This window comes from Toxorhynchites rutilus, chromosome 2, assembly GCF_029784135.1.
Source record: "Toxorhynchites rutilus septentrionalis strain SRP chromosome 2, ASM2978413v1, whole genome shotgun sequence".
Classification (NCBI taxonomy): Eukaryota; Metazoa; Arthropoda; class Insecta; order Diptera; family Culicidae; genus Toxorhynchites; species Toxorhynchites rutilus.
The window spans coordinates 142,701,281-142,722,770 of NC_073745.1; the positions used below are offsets into that span (position 1 = coordinate 142,701,281).

A 21,490-nucleotide genomic window follows, 5' to 3' on the forward strand; every position below is an offset into this window, starting at 1 on the left:
AACATTATGTTAGAGGAAGTGTATCTATGACATTTTAATATTAATCGCATGATCATATTCTGTAAGCGCTGCAATCTCAATAATTGTGTACTATTTGCAAGGAACAAGATGGATGAGCAGAAGTCTATGTGAGGTGAGACGAGTGATTTATACAATTTGATTTCACTTCGTACGGTTAACTCATTCTTCAAACGGCATATGACGCCATATTTTCTAGCAATCTTTTTGATGACATTTTCAATATGTGACTCTAGACAATATAACTACTCCGAGATATTTAATTTCTGTAACCCGTTCAATTGCCTCACCATAATCCACGGGCTGAACTTGAACGGAAATGACCATTTCCGAGCTCCATTTCGTTTATTTTGTCGATGTTTTCATCAGTTGAAGTGGTGGATGGTATCTTATCGGCTGTCTTTGAATGCCTTATACTATTCCTGCACCCTTGTTTCCGACATAGTTATACCAAATATACACAAGACAAAGAAATTAAAGGAACAGTGTGCGAAGTCGGAAATTTTAAGCGATTTATGACATGCTGTAACTTCGTGAAAAATCAACGCATATCGATTGAATGCACGTCTTTTTAATTTGTCTCTCAGAACGATTCGTAACTTTCGTTTTCATGCGTTTTTAGGTACAAATATTGTAAGGAGTGATGATACTCACACATATTCATACGCATTTCCACACATGCACGCACTCTTAACCCACAAACTCAAAAAGACGAAAGTTACGAATCGTTCATTCTGAGAGTCGCGTATGGTTTTATACTACTGGTACGATTTGCGATTAAATGCTCCTCTAATTTACTCCCAACTTTGAAAAAAACGGCTAGAAAAAAACGGCAGAACGTTTTAATATGGAACGTTCACGGATGTTTAGCGAATACACTAGGCTAAAAATTTGCCTGCAAACATTAGAACTTACTGTGATATCTGCAGAATTACAGTGGATTTTGTAAAGCATTATAAAAATCCTGTTTTTGGCATTTTTTGAAATTGATGCAACAAAATAGAAATATGTTCATAAAATATTCTAATACCTGAAAGCTTTAAAATGATGCACATCTCATCGATATGCGTTGATTTTTCACGAAGTTACAGCATGTCAAAATACACTTAAAATATCCGACTTCGCATACTGTTCCTCTAATCTTTTCGCCGAGTGTATCAACATAGTTACACCATTTATATTCTGCAACATTTCCAACGTTTCAGCACAAGAAATTTTGTTTGCAACAAAAAAGTTCACACGATATCTTTGTCCAATAGAATTATTCACATGAAAAATCGAGTTCATAATGATCGCACTCAAAATTGATATTAAGACCGCTGAAAGTTTTATCAACGTTAAAAAACGAAAAATGTTCAGCGGGAAAATTTGAAATTACATATTCCCGGTATTTATTTGACAGAATGTATAACACAATAACCAGCCTCCAGCATGCATTCAATGCAGTTTCTACGGTGTTCGATTTTTTTTTGTTAATTCGTTTATTTTTACAGGCTCAGTTACATATGTTTAAAGAAGCCAAACTATATTTTTACTATTAACATATTTTCTTAATTCTACGGTTAATAAAATAGGAAACCGATTACTCGCGGTCGACTCGAGTTTAGAAGGGTGACACATTTTCCTTAAGTGTTTGATCTTAACGTTTCACATTTTACATTGAAACAACGGTTTGTTGTATTAATCGGAGTTAGCTGATCGGATCATTAGGATCATTGAATTCTACTCCGATGATCAAACCGGAGGTGTACACATTCATTGGAAGATTATGAAAACGACTGTGATGATTAAAATAAAAAAGGGAGAAATTGAACAAAAATCCGACAATCCGTGATAAGTTGGTTGATATCTTTCGGTATGAAAACAACCCTCCAAGTGATGAAAAAGATGAACCCGAAGAAGATGATCAGCTAGATTTAACCTGTTGACAATTGAATTACATCGAATTAAACCCTTCTCTTCACTAACGTGTTACCGACAAAAATTGTTACTCTTCTAAAATAGTATGAAGACATTATCATCATTATTGACAGTAAAAGATTTAAAGATATAAATATAGAAGACATTAAAATTTGTCGTTAGACTGAGACTGGTTCTCGAAAAAAAATTAGTTGTTGTCCTACTCCAATCGTAGTTTTGATCTTAATTTTTCACCTGCTGATAAATTAAAACCTTCTATTGGAACAATCAAGGTTCAATATGTTTGACGCAAAACATTAACTTTTAGTTTTGCCACAATCTCTTGAAACCAAACACCTTTAACGATAGTTAAGTAAGTTTCTCAAATTATTTGTATAGAAAATAATGAAGACTAGATAACACGTTTTTTTCCACCACAATTATTGATTTCACCGGGAGCATTCTTCATAAATAATAGAACATAAACGTTAAATTTCACTTGTACATTAAAAGTGAAAGCATAAAGGTCAACGAAAGCATGTCTGCCAAATTTTGCATCCAAAGAAAACGATAGAAATCGAAAATAAGCTTGCTTGATAATCAGTCAACCCGATCAGTCTAGCCAATACTAGTTATTATAAAAAAGACCACTCATCAAATTGAATCGTATTCACCCCGCGGCATACCGCATGTTTACCCACACAAACACCGGTTTTATTGTTGTTTCGTTTTTTCTTCACCGGTCGAACCTCTCTTCCTATTGTACCGAGAGCAGCATAGGTGAGAGAATAAATGTGCGCAAACCGGCAGTAATAATCAACATAATCTGAGAATAGCGCCACGCCAATTATTGGACCGCGTGCCACTTTTTACGCACTTCGTGGAATGCCCCGCTCTTCTGGAATCAGCCAAGCATTTGTAAGCCTCGCTTTATGCTCACATACCTAACTCTACATGTGATTCGTATTATGCCGGTGTGTACCTTCAGAGGCATCTCCGGTGATTTTTGTGGTTTGCGTTTTCGCCTAAACCATTATAACATCCTCACTGAGTTAGTACCTGGTAATGCTCTCCGCTAGTTAACTTTTGTGTTACGGTCTTCCAGCGCGCGCGCTCCGTATTTTCACCTTTTCCTCGCCCGAATCAACAACTGACGCGAACTGCTGCTTGAATTGATTGTGTTTAAATCTGCACAGTGTTTGGCATCGATTGTTTGCTTTAATTAAGTCTGTGGGCTGAGCAGCCGTCGTTTGCGCGTAGCATGAATCGCCGGGTTGATTCACTTTGCCGGGGAGAAGGGTTACCAGGTCAATTGATTTTAATTTTGCACTCGCATTTTCGAAATTTTGCTAATTTGAACTGTTTTGGAAAAAAACATCTTGGTAAGTAATTATGAGCACGACTGATGCAAACTAGATGTTTGCTGATGTTCGTGTTTCATTTTTTTAAATAGTAGATCAATTCCAAGTATTTATTCCAACATTAAGTTCAATGGGAGCTTTTACCATCATTTGATTATTCCACTTTATTAGCAATTACAATACTACTGAGTTCCTCCAATTATTTGAAATGATAATTGCAGTAACTTGACAGCATGCAAACTAATGCGATTTTTCTATACACTGACAGAATAATTATATTTTGGAAATAAATTCCGGACAAGAACTATTTTAGGTTCTGCCTGCTGCACGGCACCGGATGTGTATTGCGGAGCGGCCTCTAGATATTGATTTTAGGTATAATTACGTCCGAGCAAACGCGATGTAAGTGGGTGCGATGAGATTCGTAGTAGGTTCTACAAAAAATCCTCATGGAATGCCGCCTCAACCTTACTTTTAAGGGATGTTGAAGCTGAAGCTGCCAAACTTAGGTCAACATCCTTCTATACCTGAAATAAAGTTTTCATTCAAAACGGAAAATGATCGAGAGCTGAATTATTTGACAACAATATTTCAAATGAAAACAATGAAAATGAAATAATGGTTACCACGACATCGAACACGTTGTTTGGTCGTGCGAGCTATATCTTGTCGCCAGATCGAATTTAGAAAACTCCCTTCGGGCCCGAGGAAGGCAGCTCAATGTACCGGTGAGAGATGTGTTGGCTCGGTTAGACCTTGATTACATGTCCCAAATATATGTTTTCCTTAAAGATATCGATCTTCGAGTGTGATTGTGCTTACATCCTTTCCCCCCCCCCCCATTTTCCCCTCCTTTTCGTCCTTCGTGAGCTATCGGTTCCCTAACATTAGAATAAGTTAAATTGTTAATACATATTAGATGTGAGGATAGTTTAAGAATTCAGTGTGATGTGTGAGTATGAATGTGAAAGTGAGTGTGAGTGTGAGTGTGAACATGGTTACAATCTCCTTTCATCCCATCCTTTTCCTTAGGAAAATGTGTCACCCTTCTAAACTCGAGTCGACCGCGAGTAATCGGTTTCCTATTTCATTAACCGTAGAATTAAGAAAACATGTTAATAGTAAAAGTATAGTTGAGAGGTTGGCTTCTTTAAACCTATGTAACTGAGCCTGTACAAATAAACGAATTATAAAAAAAATGAAAATGAATCGTACTCTTGCCCAGCAACGTAAGCTGGCTCAATTAACTAGAAGAGCCAGTCGCCCAATGCTCGACATCCCGCAATTGAGCGAAGTCCGTTGGTCGAACGCTGGTGAACAGAAGATAATATCCGGGTAAGTCTTGGTATACTTTTGCATTCGAGGGGAAAACGTACTTCGGGATCAAGAAGTTGGGTCATTGTTAGACCCACACACCCATTTCCTCATAAGGTGAGAACAGATAAATGAAAGGGTAATCGTTGCTGGACTTAGAACACGAGTTAGAAAACTCACGATAGTACAGTGTTACGCGTCAACCGATGCTGCCGATTTGTAGGAAAACTCTGCGTGGCAGAAAAAATTCCGACGTGTAACCTTCAAATTTGGGGGGTTTTTGTTGTGTGCTTTTTGCATTCCATCGTGTATAATCTACATACATGAATGAGAAAGCGCTGAAGTAAACTTTACACAATTTTGTTTTGTCAATGCATCCTACAACTCTACAAATAAAGCTATGAAAAAATGTAGTTTTGACATGTGTTTCCCCAATGGATACATGCCATGCTAACCAACCGACTAATAACAGCTAAATTAGGAGGATCTACTCTAACAACGAAACCAACTAGAGGTTGCCCTCAAGGAGCACTTCTGTCTCCTCTGTTGTGGTCCCTAGTTGTCGATGACCTTCTTAATAACCTAGCTAATTTAGGATACGAAGTCATAGGTTTTGCTGATAACATAATCATCTTAGTGAGGGGTAAACGTGAGTATACTACTTCCAATAGAATACAAACAGCACTTAACTACACACTTAAATGGTGCAAACTGGAAGGACTCAGCGTCAATCCTTCAAAAACAGAGATAATTCCATTCACCAGAAAAAGAAAGTATGCGATCCCACCTCTTAGATTGGGAGGTTACAATTGGAGCTTTCAAAACGAACCAAATATTTAAGTGTCATGCTTGACCAAAAACTGAATTGGAACGACCAACTGGAGTATGCAATATGTAAAGCCCAGACTGTGCTCTGGAGTTGTAGTACTATATTCGGGATAAAGTGGGGGCTAAAACCGAGAATGATTCACTGGATTTACTCGGCAATTTCGAGACCCAGACTAACATATGCTTCGCTAGTGTGGTGGCCTAAAACTACACAAATATCAGCTCAGAAAAGGCTCGATAAACTACAACGTCTGGCTTGTGCGTATCAATAACTGGATCAATGCCCAGCGCACCCTACAAAGCCCTAGATGCTCTTTAATACCTTCTACCCTTGCACCAATACGTGCAATTTGAAGCGGAAAAAGGTGCTCTTAGGCTGAAACGTATAAAACATTTTCTAGAAGGAGATCTCACAGGGCATTTACAAATCCTGAAAGATTTTCAACTGAACACTATAGTAAGCACGAATGAAGACTGGATGGAAACAAAGACTAACTTCAGTGTTCCCTTCAAAGTGATTGAATTCAATCGCAACGAATGGGAAGAAGGTGGTCCCAAAACTCGTCCAGGATCACTCGTGTTTTATACCGATGGATCTAAAATAGGTAAATCTACGGGAGCTGGGATTATTGGACCAGAAATCGGCATGTCAATTCCAATGGGACAGTGGCCAACAGTTTTCCAAGCAGAAATACAAGCTATTCTAACATGTACAAATATTTGTTTGACTAGAAAATACAGGTATGCCAATATCTGTATCTTTTCAGATAGCCAAGCAGCTCTAAATGCAGTAAAAGCATACACATGTTAGTCAAAGCTAGTTTGGGAATGTATTCTATCCTTAAAACAACTAGCTGCTACTAACGAAGTTAACCTATACTGGGTGTCTGGTCACTGCGGTATAGATGGTAATGAAAAAGCCGATCTCTTAGCAAGATTAGGATCTTCAACTAAGTTCGTCGGGCCTGAGCCTTTTTGTGCACTATCAACATCATGCATTAAATTTTAGCTCAAAACCTGGGAAATATCAATGATTGAAGCCAACTGGAGGGCTCTATCAACACCAAGACAATCCAAATTATTCATTACACCTTGTGACAGAGTAACACGCAACCTACTCAGCTTGAATAATGCAGATTTGAGTACATTAACCGGTCTATTGACCGGAAACTCTCCGAGCAGGTATCACCTTAAAAAAATCGGAAAACTGGCAGATGATAATTGTCGTTTCTGCAATTTCGAAGCTGAAACTACGGAACATTTACTGTGTCTATGCAGTACATTAATTCAGCGAAGACTGCGAATTCTTGGAAAGGGCATTCTTATGCCTAACGAGATTTGGTCTGCTGAACCAAAACAGGTAAGGAACTTCATAAAGGAAGTCATACCTTCGTGAGGGGATATGCAAAGTCCTGATGCGACCATCACTTATTCCCTGAGTGATGGAACGAACTGACACTGCATACAAAGCAAACTGGAGTGCACTACAATAGATCAAACTAATGGTCGCAGTGGTACAATACTCCTACAGAAGAAGAACCTTCAAATTTATCTAGGTGGTTTCAACGCAAAGATTGACTCTAACAACGAGGAACTTGATCGTAAGCATTGTCTAGAGGAGATAAGCGAAAACTTCTAGTAGAGTTCTGCGACATGGTCATTGGTGGATTGCTCTTTCCCCATCAATCAGCACATGAAAGCACTTGGCTACAAATCTCTTAGATCTCTTAGATCTCACATAATCGAAAGTGGAGAAGGAGTTTTCTTGATGTATGTAACAAGAGCAGTGGCGACTTTGCATCCGATCATCTCGATATCGGTGAGGGGTAGGCTGACCAAATAGTTTCAGGAATAAAAACGAGACACGTAAGCCAAAAAAAATACTTTTGATATTTTTCGAAACATTTTTATTGAGTGAATATAGCCGAGTATAAAACAAAATAATCAAATATTCTTAGGAATTCAACGAAGGAATGTTTAGATGATGAAATGACGTTGTGAAGGAAATTATGATGTTCGAAAGTTTTATCATTAAATTTATCATATTCCAGATCTAAGTTCTGTTTGACAATTATCATAATTTTCATGGTTTCAACATTAGTGACTTTTCCGTTGCCCAGGTAGTTGTCAGGTAGACAAAAAATTAGTGCAATTCCACGCCAAAACAAGCGGTTTTCACGCGACCTGTACCATTTTTTATACTGTTTTTTATGATCTACAAAACTACCCATCGGACTTTTTAAAGCCCCAAAAATTTGATTTGAGTTATTTGAAAATTTTCGGTGTGTTCTAAAGTAATATGCGACATAATTTAAAGCGAATTGATTTTTATATGTTTTTTTTGTCAAAAAAAAAGTTTTTGTGAATTCAGGGACTTATTGGTAACTTTTTCCGATCAATCATTCAATTTCCGTGAGTTCGAGCATTTTTCAGAGTTACAAGTGGCGTCAAAATGTAGTGTTGATTTTGGCAACCGGTGCTTTATTGGGAATTTCGTCAAGAGGGTTCCTTCGATGGTGATTTGCACTATAAACGCATTTCGTGCTAAACTAAAGGGATGCAGAAGAGGAGGCGCAAACTACGGTAGGCGCTACGCTGGAAGCTAGAAGAAATTTTCGAAGCTTCAGAAAGAACAAGTTATTGCGACATGAAAAATGAAAAACGCAGAGAATGCTGTACATTGTTTTCGAATTAAAGGTGGCTTCAAAGTTTAGCGTGAGAGCTGTGTTCGTCGAAAACTGAAAATGAAAGTTTGTTCCGTAACACTAGTCCTCGCCTGCAGTGATTTGGTAGTTCTACGTTAACAATGCGGTCGAGTCTTGAACACCACACTTCTGAGTATGTTAAATCTTGTTGCAACTGTTCAAAATCACAATTTCCATTTTAAAAAGGCTTTAATTTTTTTTAATTTATCAATGATTCCAATTAGGACCGATTTTAATAAGGGCGTATCCAATACATTTGAACTTTTTTTCGAAAAAATAATTACTCGGAATTTTGGGAAATCAGTGTACTATGATTTTCCTACAATTTCGAGTAATGATTTGAAAAAATAACATTTTGAATACAGCGTTGAAAAATATTACTCAAGGATTGAGTTCAATATTAAAAGTTTTTCATGACTCAAAAAAATGTCCCCATGTTATTTTTCCTAGATAGTTAATTGATTTCCCAACAACTTTGCCGTAATTCATATTTTAAGCAGACGTCTGGATTCCGAGTTATTATTTTACCAAAGAAAGGTCAATGATCAAAGATAGTCTTTATAAAAAATCAGTCGTAAATGAAATTGGTCACCTGATAATGAAAATAATGATTTTGGTACCTGCCATCATACGTACAAACTTTTTTTGGCGTGGATTTGCTCTATAATCCGTTAGCTCCACGAATTCCTCCACTCTAAAAAATCGTTTTCCACCTCTGTAAACATCCTTCCTATTTGCAACTGGCACGAATTCTTTGTTACGCATTTTTATCTCATAAATTATAATTTCTTCAATCATTGCCCATTACTTTGGGACATCAGCATCATCAACGTCCACGGTCCCATCTAGGTAGCACGAAAAAGAAGAATTCAACGCGCAGTTAGAGCGTGAATACGATCGCTGCCCAAAACACGACATCAACATCCTCGTTGGTGATTTAAACGCTCAGGTCGGCTGAGAGAAGGAGTTCAGATCGGTAATTGGTAGGTTCTGCGTTCATCAACGAACCAACGAAAACGGCTATGTACTTATCGCCTTCGCTGCCTTCTAGAACATGGGAGTACGTACCACCTTCTTCCAGCACAACCTCCAATACCGTCACACCTGGAGATAACCGCAGCAATCGGAAATACGAATTAACCACGTTTTGATCGATGGACGGCAGTTCCCAGATATCATCGAAGTCAGAACTACCGTGGTGCTAACATTGATTCAGACCACTGCCTGATGGTGGGTAAACTGCACTCTAAACTGTCAGTCATCAATGACAGAAGACATCAGCGCTCATCCCAGTGCCATATACAATGGCTAGAGCAGGGGTTCTCGAACTGTTTTGGGCAAAAGACCCCTTTTCCAGAATTAAGTCATACCTTAGATCCCCATAGCCAAATTTCTATGAAAATCCTATCTTTAGTTTTTTTCTTACTGAATAATTATCAATTTGAAAACATTACAGTTGGTTAAATTAATGAACTTGACATTATTTTCTCACGAAGGCAATCTGGCGTAGTGGTAACATCCGCACTTCTCACGCAAAAGGTCACAAGTTCAATTCACACTCCCGACATTTTTCCAAAAATAGACGGAGTTAGGAATTAGAAAATTTTGAAGATCTAAAACATTTTAGTAAAATCCTTGTGTAATGCGTCATATGATAATATAACATGGTCTTGAAATTTTTGTAATAATTTTGACAAATGCGGAAACTGTGAATATTCTCTTTTGCCTAAATTTTGTTTGGAAAGTTTTGTCAGAAGGGCCGATACTATTGATATTGTTTCAATCAAGTTGAAATCGTCACCCGGCAGCTGAAACACATATTCAAAAAAGCTGAAAAGCTGAGTAATCAAAGAATTGCTTCGAGAATTCAAAGAATTGCTTCGGAGGTTTTTGATAGCACCCATAGCATATAGTAAAGACTGATGCGATCTAGGGCTCAGATTTTTTGCTACTTAATGCTGTCTGTGAATCACGCAGTGAATGGCCAGTACCTTAAGTAAGTTGTAATTTTGAGTGAGCTGTAAAACCACGAAGACGACCACCCTTTGATGGTGCACCATCAGTCTGAATGTTCCATGGAATAGCTTTTCCGGTAAAAAAACTGACCAATTCTCCTCTAGTATCAGTCTTTATATATATGTAGCAAAAATAATTTCTTGACAGATATTTTCATCTTAAATATATCGAACATACCATAACAACAGAGCTTCGTTGCTAGGTAATGTAGACTCGTCCAACTAGATAGAAAATCTGTTGGTCTATGATAAATTGAATAACATTTTTCCCTCTTGGCGACCTTGTAATCTCTTGAATGGAATTAGAAGTTGAGTACATTATCATTCAAGCTCCAACGTATTCCAGAACGCATAAGAACTTGCAACCTAAGGGCCATCGTGTTATACAGTAAAATATCAGGAGCGTGTTTGGACATGAATTTGATGATGACTTCTTTCGTGTTAAATTGCGTATATGTTTAAAATACAGAGAAATGTTAAACATGCCTGAAGAACTCCTACATATTATCTTACAAGAACCTTTTTTTGTTTTTTTTTACCGTATCTTTCATCTTGTAATTTTTGTACTTTTTTATTTTCATCTTGTGCACACTAATCGCCTTGTTGAGCTTTTAAAATGTACAGCAATAATATTTTCTACTTAGATATTAGTCATTCTCAGGGTTGCCACATATACAAAATATTGTGTATTTTACAGATTTTTTGTCAAATTTCCGATACAGAATGTGTATATACAGAATTAAAAATTTCTGCAAAGTTATTGAATTTAGAGATATTTTTTCAATTTCAAATTCAAATGTTAAATTAATTACAGTTCATTTTCTTACTAGTAAACTTACTAATAAACATTGCTTTCTTATCGTTGAGTCATGAATATATGTACCTAGATTTATAAAAATGTTGTACCAGTTGAAATGTCACCTCACTTCTCCATTCCTGCTAAGGATGTTTTTGGGACACTTTTTTTTAATTCCACATTCATCAACGTGTACATTCTCGCTTCACAATGCCAACAAAGCAAAGTTCTGAGATCGGCTGGCTTCCACAATGATGGACTTTATTTTGAAAACAAAGTACTATGTATCAGCTCAAGGAGGAGCGTTAAGGATGAAATAGACGGAAAATTTAAGAAAAGCAAAGTTCAACAAAACTATGTATAACATCATACGATTTACTATGGGAAAACTTTTTTTATGATTTGTTTTGTTGTATTGAGACGACTTAAGCAAACCGTAAATAAAAACATTGAATTCAAAATGAAATAAACCTTTCTTTCCATTTTTTCCGTTAGTTTTTTGATACAGATTTATTTTGCTAAAAATACAGATGTATATACAGATTTGTTCAGAAAAAAATTACGGGATCAAATGTTGCAACCCTGGTCATTCTTATAACAGTGCGGTTCACGTAGCACAACTTATGGAGCATCTTAAATATTTCAAATAAGAACTTGTGTTATTTTATAGGGGGGTCGATATTCGGACCCCGTCAACCCTCAATATCAATTTTCGTTTCTTTCGCTGGACCCCTGGAAAACCGAAATCGACCACTTTGAGAAACCATTGGGCTAGAGGAACTCAAAGTTATGGCAACATATACACACAGATCGTCATCGTCATCGAGTATGAACAACGTGGAAAAAACGAATGGTTTGACGACTAGTTCATAGCGCTTATGAGCAAGAAGGATGCAGCACGCGCAGCCATGTTGCAACGAGTGATTCGACAGAACGTGGAATGATATCGACTGAAGTGAAAGCATCAAACACCTCTCTTTTGGGGAAGATCGCCTCGCCTGAAAGAGGAAGATTGTGAATAAGTGCAGCTGTTTTATCGTTTTCGAGAGTCGCACAAATTCTCCATAAAACAAATGCCTCGCATAAAGGTTTTGAGCCGTGGGCCGAAATGTGCATGAAAAAGAAAAGAGGAATCTACGATGGACACCTAAACAGCGAACAGATAGGAGACCAAGACGTTGTTGAAGAGAACTACATCACCGGTGCAATGAAAAATGACGATGTACCACCTCCTACGGAGAGTGAAGGTAAGGAGGCAATTATTCAGCTAAAGAACCACAAAGCAGTTAATAAGGATGGCCTCAAAGCGGTACTCTCCAAGGGAGTAGGGCTGATTAGGCTTCGATTCAATGTATCTAAGACTAAATGCATCCTAACAGAAGGGGTTGATTGCAACATCCCTCTTGGTAAAAGTGTTATAAACGACGGCAACGAGTTCATCTTCTCGACTGGTTGATAATAACTGACAAAAATAACAGCCGTGAAATTCGAAGACGTATAATCAACCGAATTCTTGTCTACTACGGGCTCCACAAATTCCTAAGGTCCAACAAACTCCGACTCTGTACGATGTGTACAATGTGGCTACCCAAAATGTCATTTTCCATTTTCATTTTCATACGGCTAATTTTAGTTGAAACTATTTTTTGACAAGGGCATATCCAAAATTAGGGATCTCATTTTAACATGATTTACCCATTAAGGAAATTTCGATCATATGAGGGTATTCGTTTTTGGGTCGGGGAATTCAAACAAATGTTCTGAATGATAGATGTACTAAGAACGAATTAAGGTAAAAACTCCTGAAATTTTTGGAGAAAGGTCATGAAATTACGAATATGTTAAATGATCTGAAAGTGAAGTTGACCTGTCAGCACAGACACTGTCCGTAGAGTAGCATACAGGAACAATCTGAGAGGTTGTGTTGGCCGTGAAAAGTATTTCATCTCAAAGGTGAATATGAAAAAAAACGACTACAGTTTACTAAGGCATATGTTAACAGACCTAAGGAGTTCTGGAACAAGGTCCTTCATACGGATGAGATGAAAACCAATCTCTTTGAATCGGATGGCGGTGTGATGGTGTGTAGGAAACCAGGATCGGTGCTCCAGATTCAGCATATGGTTCCCACAGTAAAACACGGCGACGGCAGTCAGTGATGTATGGTACGATGGCGGCTTCTGGAACTGGTACCATGCAGTTTATCGATTCGACGTTGGACAAGATGGCTTCATTGAACATCCTGAAACGTAACCTTCAGTGTCCCGTACAGAAATTGGGTCTCTTTCGAGATTTCTACTTTCAACAGGATAATGATCCGAAGCAAACTGATCTCATCGTGCGGGAATGCCTACTCTATAATGCCCCAATCAACTCAAAACACCTCCGCAATCACCGGATTTGAACACCATTGAGCATCTATGGTGGGGAATCAAGAAATGTCTGAAGAATAAAAATCCAAGCAAAGAAGCAGAACTCGAAACGACGATTAATGAGATCTGGGAGAGCATTCCGTTTACAGTGACCAAAAATCTCGCCTCGATGCTTGCAGACAGTGCTGGACGCCAAAGAGGGCCTTACCAAATACTAGGAGATTTATTTTTGTTATCTGTTAACATTTCTGAACTCATTTCAATTTTCTTCTCGAGAAAAAACTTGAACTGTACACTCAATTTTGCAACGTCTGAATTGAAGATTTTTTGTTTGTTTTTTAAACATGAAGTAGAAATGTGATCATTTAAATTTTTTGTCATCACTACATGAGAGTGAAAAGGTTCAATTTTACGATGGATATGAGTCTCTTTTAATTATTTACTTTTTAACCCCGAAAAACTCAAAAATAACAAACCAACACGTGATGCATACTTAATTTTGCGATTGACTGTAAGTATTTGGGTAGAGAGAGAGAGCGGTTCAACACGTTTTTTTCGAAACTAAATTTTGCAAACTGGTGGGAGTTCTATCTCCGGAACGGTCCATCCGATTTTGATGGAATAGTTTTTCCGAGGTTCTCCACTAAATTTCCTGTCATCGTACGTAGGGTTTTTTTTTGCTATTTTGAAAAATAAAATTTTGGTGATTGTTTTTTATCTTGATTTTTGAGTTAAAAACGATTTTTTTTTTACAAAAAATGTTGCCATTTCGTCAAAAATCAATATTTTGAAAAAAAAATCCTACGTACGATGACAGGAAATATATCCAAGATTACTTAAAAAAATCATCGGTTGAAATCAGTCCACTACAAAAACTTGTAGAGCTCTCACCAGTTTACAAGGTTTTGGCTGCAAGGGTTCAACAAACCGGTTGCGGCTTTTCGGGGGACAGTTCAATTGCCACCAATGTTTGTTGTTAAGTAATATATATCTAATAAAACTGTGATATCAGATTAATCATAGCAATTTATTTTCTGGTTAAAAAAAATCGCAAAAATCACGTACTTTCTATGATGTTCATGTGCACTACCCCTTAAGCAAGATAGAATCAGCGCCAGTTTATTATCAAACGCAGATTGATGATGAGAAATGTTGAAATTGAATGATCATGAATTTCTAGCAATGTTACGCTATATTTTCAATACAGGGAACTTTTAAGTTTATGTAATGAAATTTTCTATTGTATGAAACCAGCACGGTACCACTAAACGATATAATTTTGAAAATAAAGTCAGTATTTTTAAAAATGTTCCTGAATCTTGATTATGATTTGAAACATTTTTTTTTCTAACTGAATATTTTAGTTGTTTCCTTCCAGTGCATTGAAATTGCAATCAGTCGAATATCTTTTTTCCGATTGGACCAGATTTTTCGAAGCCATGAGTCCTTTTCTATGGAGCATGGCATATATGGAATAAATGAAATAAACAATCTCAGCTAAAATAGGTTACATGGAAACTAGAAATTCCATTTCTACATAGTCCCAAAAGTCGGGAAAATGGATTCTGTGTGGATTTATAACAAAAAATAAAATTGAACTTTAAAAATCGGAAAGAATTGGGACAGGATCGACCATTTTTTGACCGATTTTGCATATAATAATTTAAATAAATTTACAACACACGATTCGACACGATATTTTAAACACGAAGTGCAATCACGAAATTAGGAAATTTTCTGATACCACGAACATGAGTTTCAATAAATTACCCGGTCTGGCAACCCTGCACGTTAGCATGACGAACACTCATAACAGTCGAAACAATGCTCAGACCACTTAGCGATTAGATGGATCTTTTGTACCATTTCATCTCACAAAGCTCCACTATCTACAAATCATTATCAAACCCATTTGGTTCCCTTCCTGCCACAGTTTACTTATTTATTTTCTCCATTCATCGTCTCTTGTGGCTTCCACTGAACAAGTTGATTATTTCGTTTGCTTCTCCCTGAATCCGGACGAGTTTAATCCCACTTCACTTACATAGCACTTCCTCATCTTGCTGCGATGTAACACTCGAGGAGATTATCTCCCAAACTGGTTGGTTTCAATCACAGCTAGCAGGTTGTGAACACCTCCGTGTGTATCCTGTTGGTTTATCCTTATCGATGCCGGAAAAAATCACTTGTTGTTACTTCACACTTGCTTCAATCGTCAACAAGAACCGTTTGGATCTGTGTCCAAGCCAACACTAGAACTTCACACTCTCCGCACCGGATAGTATAGGTCCTTTGTCCGGATGAACTGCCCCACCCCACAAGAGAACAGCACTTGCAAGCAGGAGCCCAACCTTAACCGCACAATTTCCGCTTCTGTTGAGGAGGATTTAATAACGATCTCTTTGGCTCACTATCACGCGCCCCGATAATTTAACCGAAAACACCAAAACGCGACTGTACACGGTTACGATCCAACCGATACTGAATTTAAAAGAAAGAAATGTTTACTATAAAATCCATCGCGGGAAAAAGCTTCCAAGGTGCTTCTTCTTGCTGAAGACCACTGCAGCATGTGCTCCGCTCGAAGGGGGTGAGGTTTTCGCGCCAAACCAAATGTGGCAAATCGCGAAAGGGGTGGTGCATATGTGCGTCGCCGCTGTGACGTACTTTTGCGGAAGGTAATGGAAAATGTGCGTGGAACAGAGCAAGGATGATTGTGCGAAAGAGAGAGAAAGAATGGAGGTAAGAGACTTGGGCGCGGGAAATGCATATTTTGTGTGTGATGTTTATATTTTGTTTTACGCTATAGAGATGCTCGGAGATGGTTCCCATCACCACAACGATAGCCAAAGCGAACTGTTTTGAACATTCCCAGCTCTTTCAATCATTTCCACGACCATTATTCTCAGGATGTATCGCAGACCAATCGATACGGCCAGGGACAGGTAACCTTTCTTTCAACAGAAATGTTAACCATACAGCAGACAACTCTCCTCATCTCTCCCCCGGGTTGGCGCAATCGGATGTTATGTTTCAATAGTCGATTTGTTGATATTTTTTGCTACAGTTTGTTCTTCTCTGACTTGCCAACGGTGGAAACAATCATCACATCGATCTGTCGGAATCGATTGGTGGCGGGTGGCATACTAATGAAAAGGTAATTGTCGCGGACTTAGTAACAAAGTGAAAGCATATCACTCTGGGGGACAACAGTATTGTCTCAAATCGTTTGCATTGCTGAAGAGATGGCCTAAATAGGAGGACATAAATCGAAGCGAGGAGCTTCGGATAGACGTTTCTCGCTTTTTTAATTTGCATGGAAATAAGATTATGTCATATGATGGAATCAATTGCCGGAATTCAAATTGTTTTGATTATCGGAGTTTGAATAGGATGCTATCAGCACTACTCACCATGAATTTCAACGCTGTACCAAGTGGATTGTCATGATGGGAAGTTTTTCTTTTGATCGTTGGCAATTGATTTCAAATAAGCTTAAGCGTGGCAGGATTGTCCACTTCGTAGTCACTGATTTACCTGAACCTGTGAAATTGAACAAAGAATAGCGCATGGGAGTAGCAAACCATTCTTATCGAGCTAGATTCGATGATTCGAATTTTAATTAGGTCAAAAATGATGATGACCAAGTCCTTACAGTTACCAAGGGAAAGAGTGGAATATTAGCATGGTATTCGCGGGCAGAGGGGTCAGCTTGAATAGGAATATATCAATGGGAACTTGAGTAGACTCCTCTGCAATAAACCGGACCGGCTACTTATTTACAAACGTTGGAGATTGAACCCAAATACTACGGAAGTCACACCATAATCGGAACAGAGCCGTTGTGTAGATACAGTCATACCTCGATATAAGGCAACCTCGATATAACGTAACTTTTTAAGATGAATTGAAAATAAACAATGCAGAAATAGTTTTTGGAGCATAAATTATATCGAATAAATGTTTCTAGTAAGTTTTCAAACAATAAATACCGTAAAATGGGGTAGCATTGGTCCTTTTCTCAATGTTTTGTGAATATGTCCTATCTAAACCCAATAATATTATGTTTCAAAACAAATTTTTCACGTTCATGTTTCTTTTTTAACTCAATCTGGATAACGGAATTATTCAATAAAGTTGGTTTTATTTATTTCTGGAGACTTCCGACGCATATCGATACATAGTTGAATTTGTACTGAATGGACATTTCCCAAACCTAAACAATGACGCCGATCGGTACATTTAGCTGATTGAAACATTTCAGGAAATTTGTTTATCGATTTACCTGAATTACGATTTACCTGAATTTATTTCATTATTTTTTAATAAAAATAAATTTGCGGAAAAACAATGTACGGTTTGTATTACAGTTCACAATAATTTCCCTTATGAAATACGCATGCCTGATATTTTAGGCGGTCTTTCCACTTGGTATTATTATGGCATTTTTTGAACTTTTAGCATAACTTTGAACATGTTTCAAAATAAAAAATTATGGATGGGTTATACCTATGATATAACCGCAAGGTTGACGTAGGACTGTCGTTGGCTTAGTAGTCATTTGTGTTTTTTCAATTAGCAATAATCGCACCTCGGATGTTCCTCATTGGGTACGATATCGCCGCTGCGCAGAGCTATCTTTTGTATGTATTGATTAAACCAGTGAATGAATGAAACAATTTACGAATTCACTTGCAAACAAATTCCAATTCCAATAATGGTAGTGGTTATCGCAGCAAATAGTTGACAATATTTTTCCCAATCATCAAACGGGATGCGTAGAGGTTCAGTGAGCTGGAGACATGAATTGATATGCAGTCTTGCAAATGCCGATTTTCCCAACTTATTGGTTTCGGAATCTGTGTTGGGAAAACACATCCCGGTTCAAAACGAGTACAAAAGTACCCCCAGCTTGCATTTCATTTTCAATGCCAATTTCCCCACGCTCCATGGTTTTGAAATCCGTGTTAAGGATACATTCCGATTTGCAGAAACGCAAGCGAGTACAAAAGTACCCGCTTCTTGCATCTAATTTGCAATACAAGTTTCCTCTGTCTGTGTTAGGGAAACATTCCGATTTGCAGAAACGCAAGAGAGTACAAAAGTACCCGCTGCTTGTATCTATTTTGCAAGGCCGATTTCCTCAGGCTCCATGATTTTGAAGTCTGTGTAAGGGAAACATTCCGATTTGCGAAAGCGCAAACGAGTACAAAAGTATCCGCTGATTGTATCTAATTTGCAATGTCAGGTTTCCCTGGCTCCTTGGTTTTGAAGTCTGTGTTGGGGAAACATTTCAATTCGCAGAAACGCAAACGAGTACAAAAGTACTCGCTGCTTGTATCTATTTTGCAATGCCGATTTCCCCTGGCTCCATGGTTTAGAAGTCTGTGTTAGGGAAACATCCATCCATTCCAGCGATCGTACCTCAATCGTTGCGCATTTATAAGTGGATTTCCGAGCGGTACTCGCTTATACACCGATTGGTGTGATTTCAATAGCCTGTTTTGAAAGCAATTTCAAGGCTATTGAAACAAGTTTGTGGATCAAAAAGTAACAAGCATAGAACACGTAGACATTTTATCTTTCGAATGAAGTGTTTATCATACCATTTCGTTCAGTTATTTAGTAGCTATTAACGCTCAAAATCTCGTTCTCCGGCGTAACGCTTTCGTTTTCGAAACTTTGATCTTACACCCCAGTATAGTATAGAAATAAAAGATAGAAATAAATCAGAGGAATTTCCATTTGGAGATAAAGTAAGTCAAACATAGAAACTGTAAAATAAACATGGATACTAGTGATGAAACTGATATGCGGCATTTCCGGCCATATATTGGAGAAAATCTGAAATATAGAGAAATATGGAGAAAATCTACAATTTATCATTAACACAACATAAACCACATTTGAATGATCCAGCTCGCGCAGTCCGAAGTCGCGCGTCTATTATAGAGTGGAGATTATACCGTTATCAGTTCGTGGCTGGTGAAGTTATTTCGCCCTAACGGGGTTCTCTTTATTGCGCGAGTGAGGAGAGCAGTAATCACTACCAGCGTGAGGAAGAAGTCCTCCACGGCGGACGCGGTGCGTGTGCCGTATCATCGCTGTGTGTGCTTTAGCATCGTCATCGATTCCATCATCGTGTTGTGGTGCGATATACCGTTGCATCTGTGCCGAGCGATTGCCACGCGGTTCGATTGGGACACCGTTTCATTTCATTCGCATTGGTGTGCGATTTAGGTATAATATATATTAGGTTTAGAAATACAAAAAAAATAAAAATTATATTATTTTATATCTGCCGTAATGGCAGAAGGTCATGTTGACATGGAGATTGAAACTACTGTTTCCTCCTCACTAGCTACAACGGGGGCTGGGAAGTCGCTTAAACGCGTTCCCCCCTCAGAAGATGTCTCTTCAGAGAAAGAGGTAATCTACCTTAACAAGCCCCCCTCAAGAAAATTGGCAAACTTTTCCTCTTCGCCCCCTCAATCTCCCGCTCCAGCTTCCGCTCTACTACCGAACTTGCCTCCCAGCCCTACTGATCCCGCTCCCGTTCAACAATCGACCTCGTCCTCCCCCTCAGTTGTTTCCTCTCCTCGTGTCAAGGTCTATCCAGACGATGCACTTGGAGCTGGTCCATGGGTTGTTTTTTTCCGGCCTAAACCAAAAGGAAAGTCAATTAATGTCATTCAGGTTTCGAAAGATCTGGCAAGATTATATTCCTCCGTGGTCGAAATCTCTAAGGTTAGACCGAACAAACTGCGTGTTGTCGTGAGTGATCGGAAACACGCGAATGCAATTGTGATCGACGAGAGATTCTCCCTAGAGTATCGCGTCTACGTGCCCTCCCATGACGTAGAAATCTCGGGGGTGGTAACTGAAACTGGTCTGACGTGCGAAATGATAAAAGAAGGAGTTGGTAAATTTAAAAGACTCCCGTTGGTGGGTGTTAAAATTTTGGACAGCCGCCAACTAGGAAAAGTATCCCAGGAAGAGGGAAAAACTAAATTCACGCCGTCAGACTCGTTTCGAGTAACTTTTGCTGGTTCCGCTCTACCTGACTACGTCATGGTGGGCAAATTGAGATTGCCTGTGCGACTCTTCGTGCCAAAGCCCATGACTTGCCAAAAATGCAAGTCAGTTGGTCACACTTCAGATTATTGTGCCAACAAGGAGCGCTGTGCCACTTGCGGAGAGCAACATGAGGGGAAATCCTGCAGTGCGACTGAGCATAAATGTCCATATTGCGGGGGATCCCCACATGAGCTCTCAGCTTGTGAAACTTACAAGAGTCGCTGGGAGAAACAGAAGCGCTCTTTGAAGGAACGCTCGAAACGCACTTTTGCGGATATTTTAAAGGGCGCTTCTCCACTGGCCCAACAACAACAACCAATCAACACACAAAATGTCTTCGCCACGTTGCCCGTTGACGAAATAGAAGCGGACACAGCTAACGGGGGCACACCGTTCATTTTCCAAGGGAATCCCCGGCGCAAAAATGTGACCACTCCCAAAGTTCAAGGACAAGCCCCTCCGGTGATACCCCCTGTTAGCATGCCTAAAAAATCGAGTGCAGCGGACAAGCAAAATCAGGTTCCTCCTGGCTTCCGTGGGAATAGTTCACCTTCGAATGGCCCAGCACTCGAGGGGACATCAAAAACCCCAACTGTCCCTATTTTTCCGTCCAGTTCAACTTCCCAATCGGGATTTATAAAGTTGTCTGACCTTTTGGATCAAATCTTCAAGTATTTTAATGTTTCCGACTCCATCAGAACCATTGTCATCTCAATGCTTCCAGTATTAAAGACAATTTTGCAACAATTGATGCAAACATGGCCCCTCCTTGCAATGATTATCTCTCTTGATGTCTAATTTAAATAGAGAGGTCGGAGATATCACTGTTTTACAGTGGAATTGTCGTAGTCTTATCCCTAAATTGGATACATTCAAATTTTTTATTCATAAGTTCAATTGTGATGTTTTTGCTCTGTCCGAAACTTGGCTTTCTTCGCGAGATGATCTCTCTTTCCACGATTTTAATATCATACGCTTGGACCGTGATGATAGATACGGAGGGGTGCTATTGGGTATCAATAAGTGCCACTCATTTTTTCGAATTGACCTTCCACCTATTGGAGGGATCGAAGCTGTTGCTTGACATGCAAACATCAGAGGCAAA

The 21,490-nt window shown here is 38.6% G+C and overlaps 1 protein-coding gene and 1 pseudogene across 1 annotated transcript in view; both read right to left on the reverse strand.

Moving 5' to 3' along the window:
* Window positions 1-15,771, reverse strand: part of LOC129769189 (uncharacterized) — a 37,533-nt gene extending 21,762 nt beyond the window's left edge. Inside the window, exon 1 of the mRNA XM_055771284.1 lies at window positions 15,353-15,771. Coding sequence (XP_055627259.1) covers window positions 15,353-15,367 — 15 coding nt within the window. The 5' untranslated portion in view covers window positions 15,368-15,771. The remainder of the gene's footprint in view (window positions 1-15,352) is intronic.
* A 2,006-nt stretch (window positions 15,772-17,777) lies between these two features.
* On the reverse strand, window positions 17,778-17,944 carry LOC129772193 (U4 spliceosomal RNA; annotated as a pseudogene).
* Between the last annotated feature and the right edge of the window lie 3,546 nt (window positions 17,945-21,490).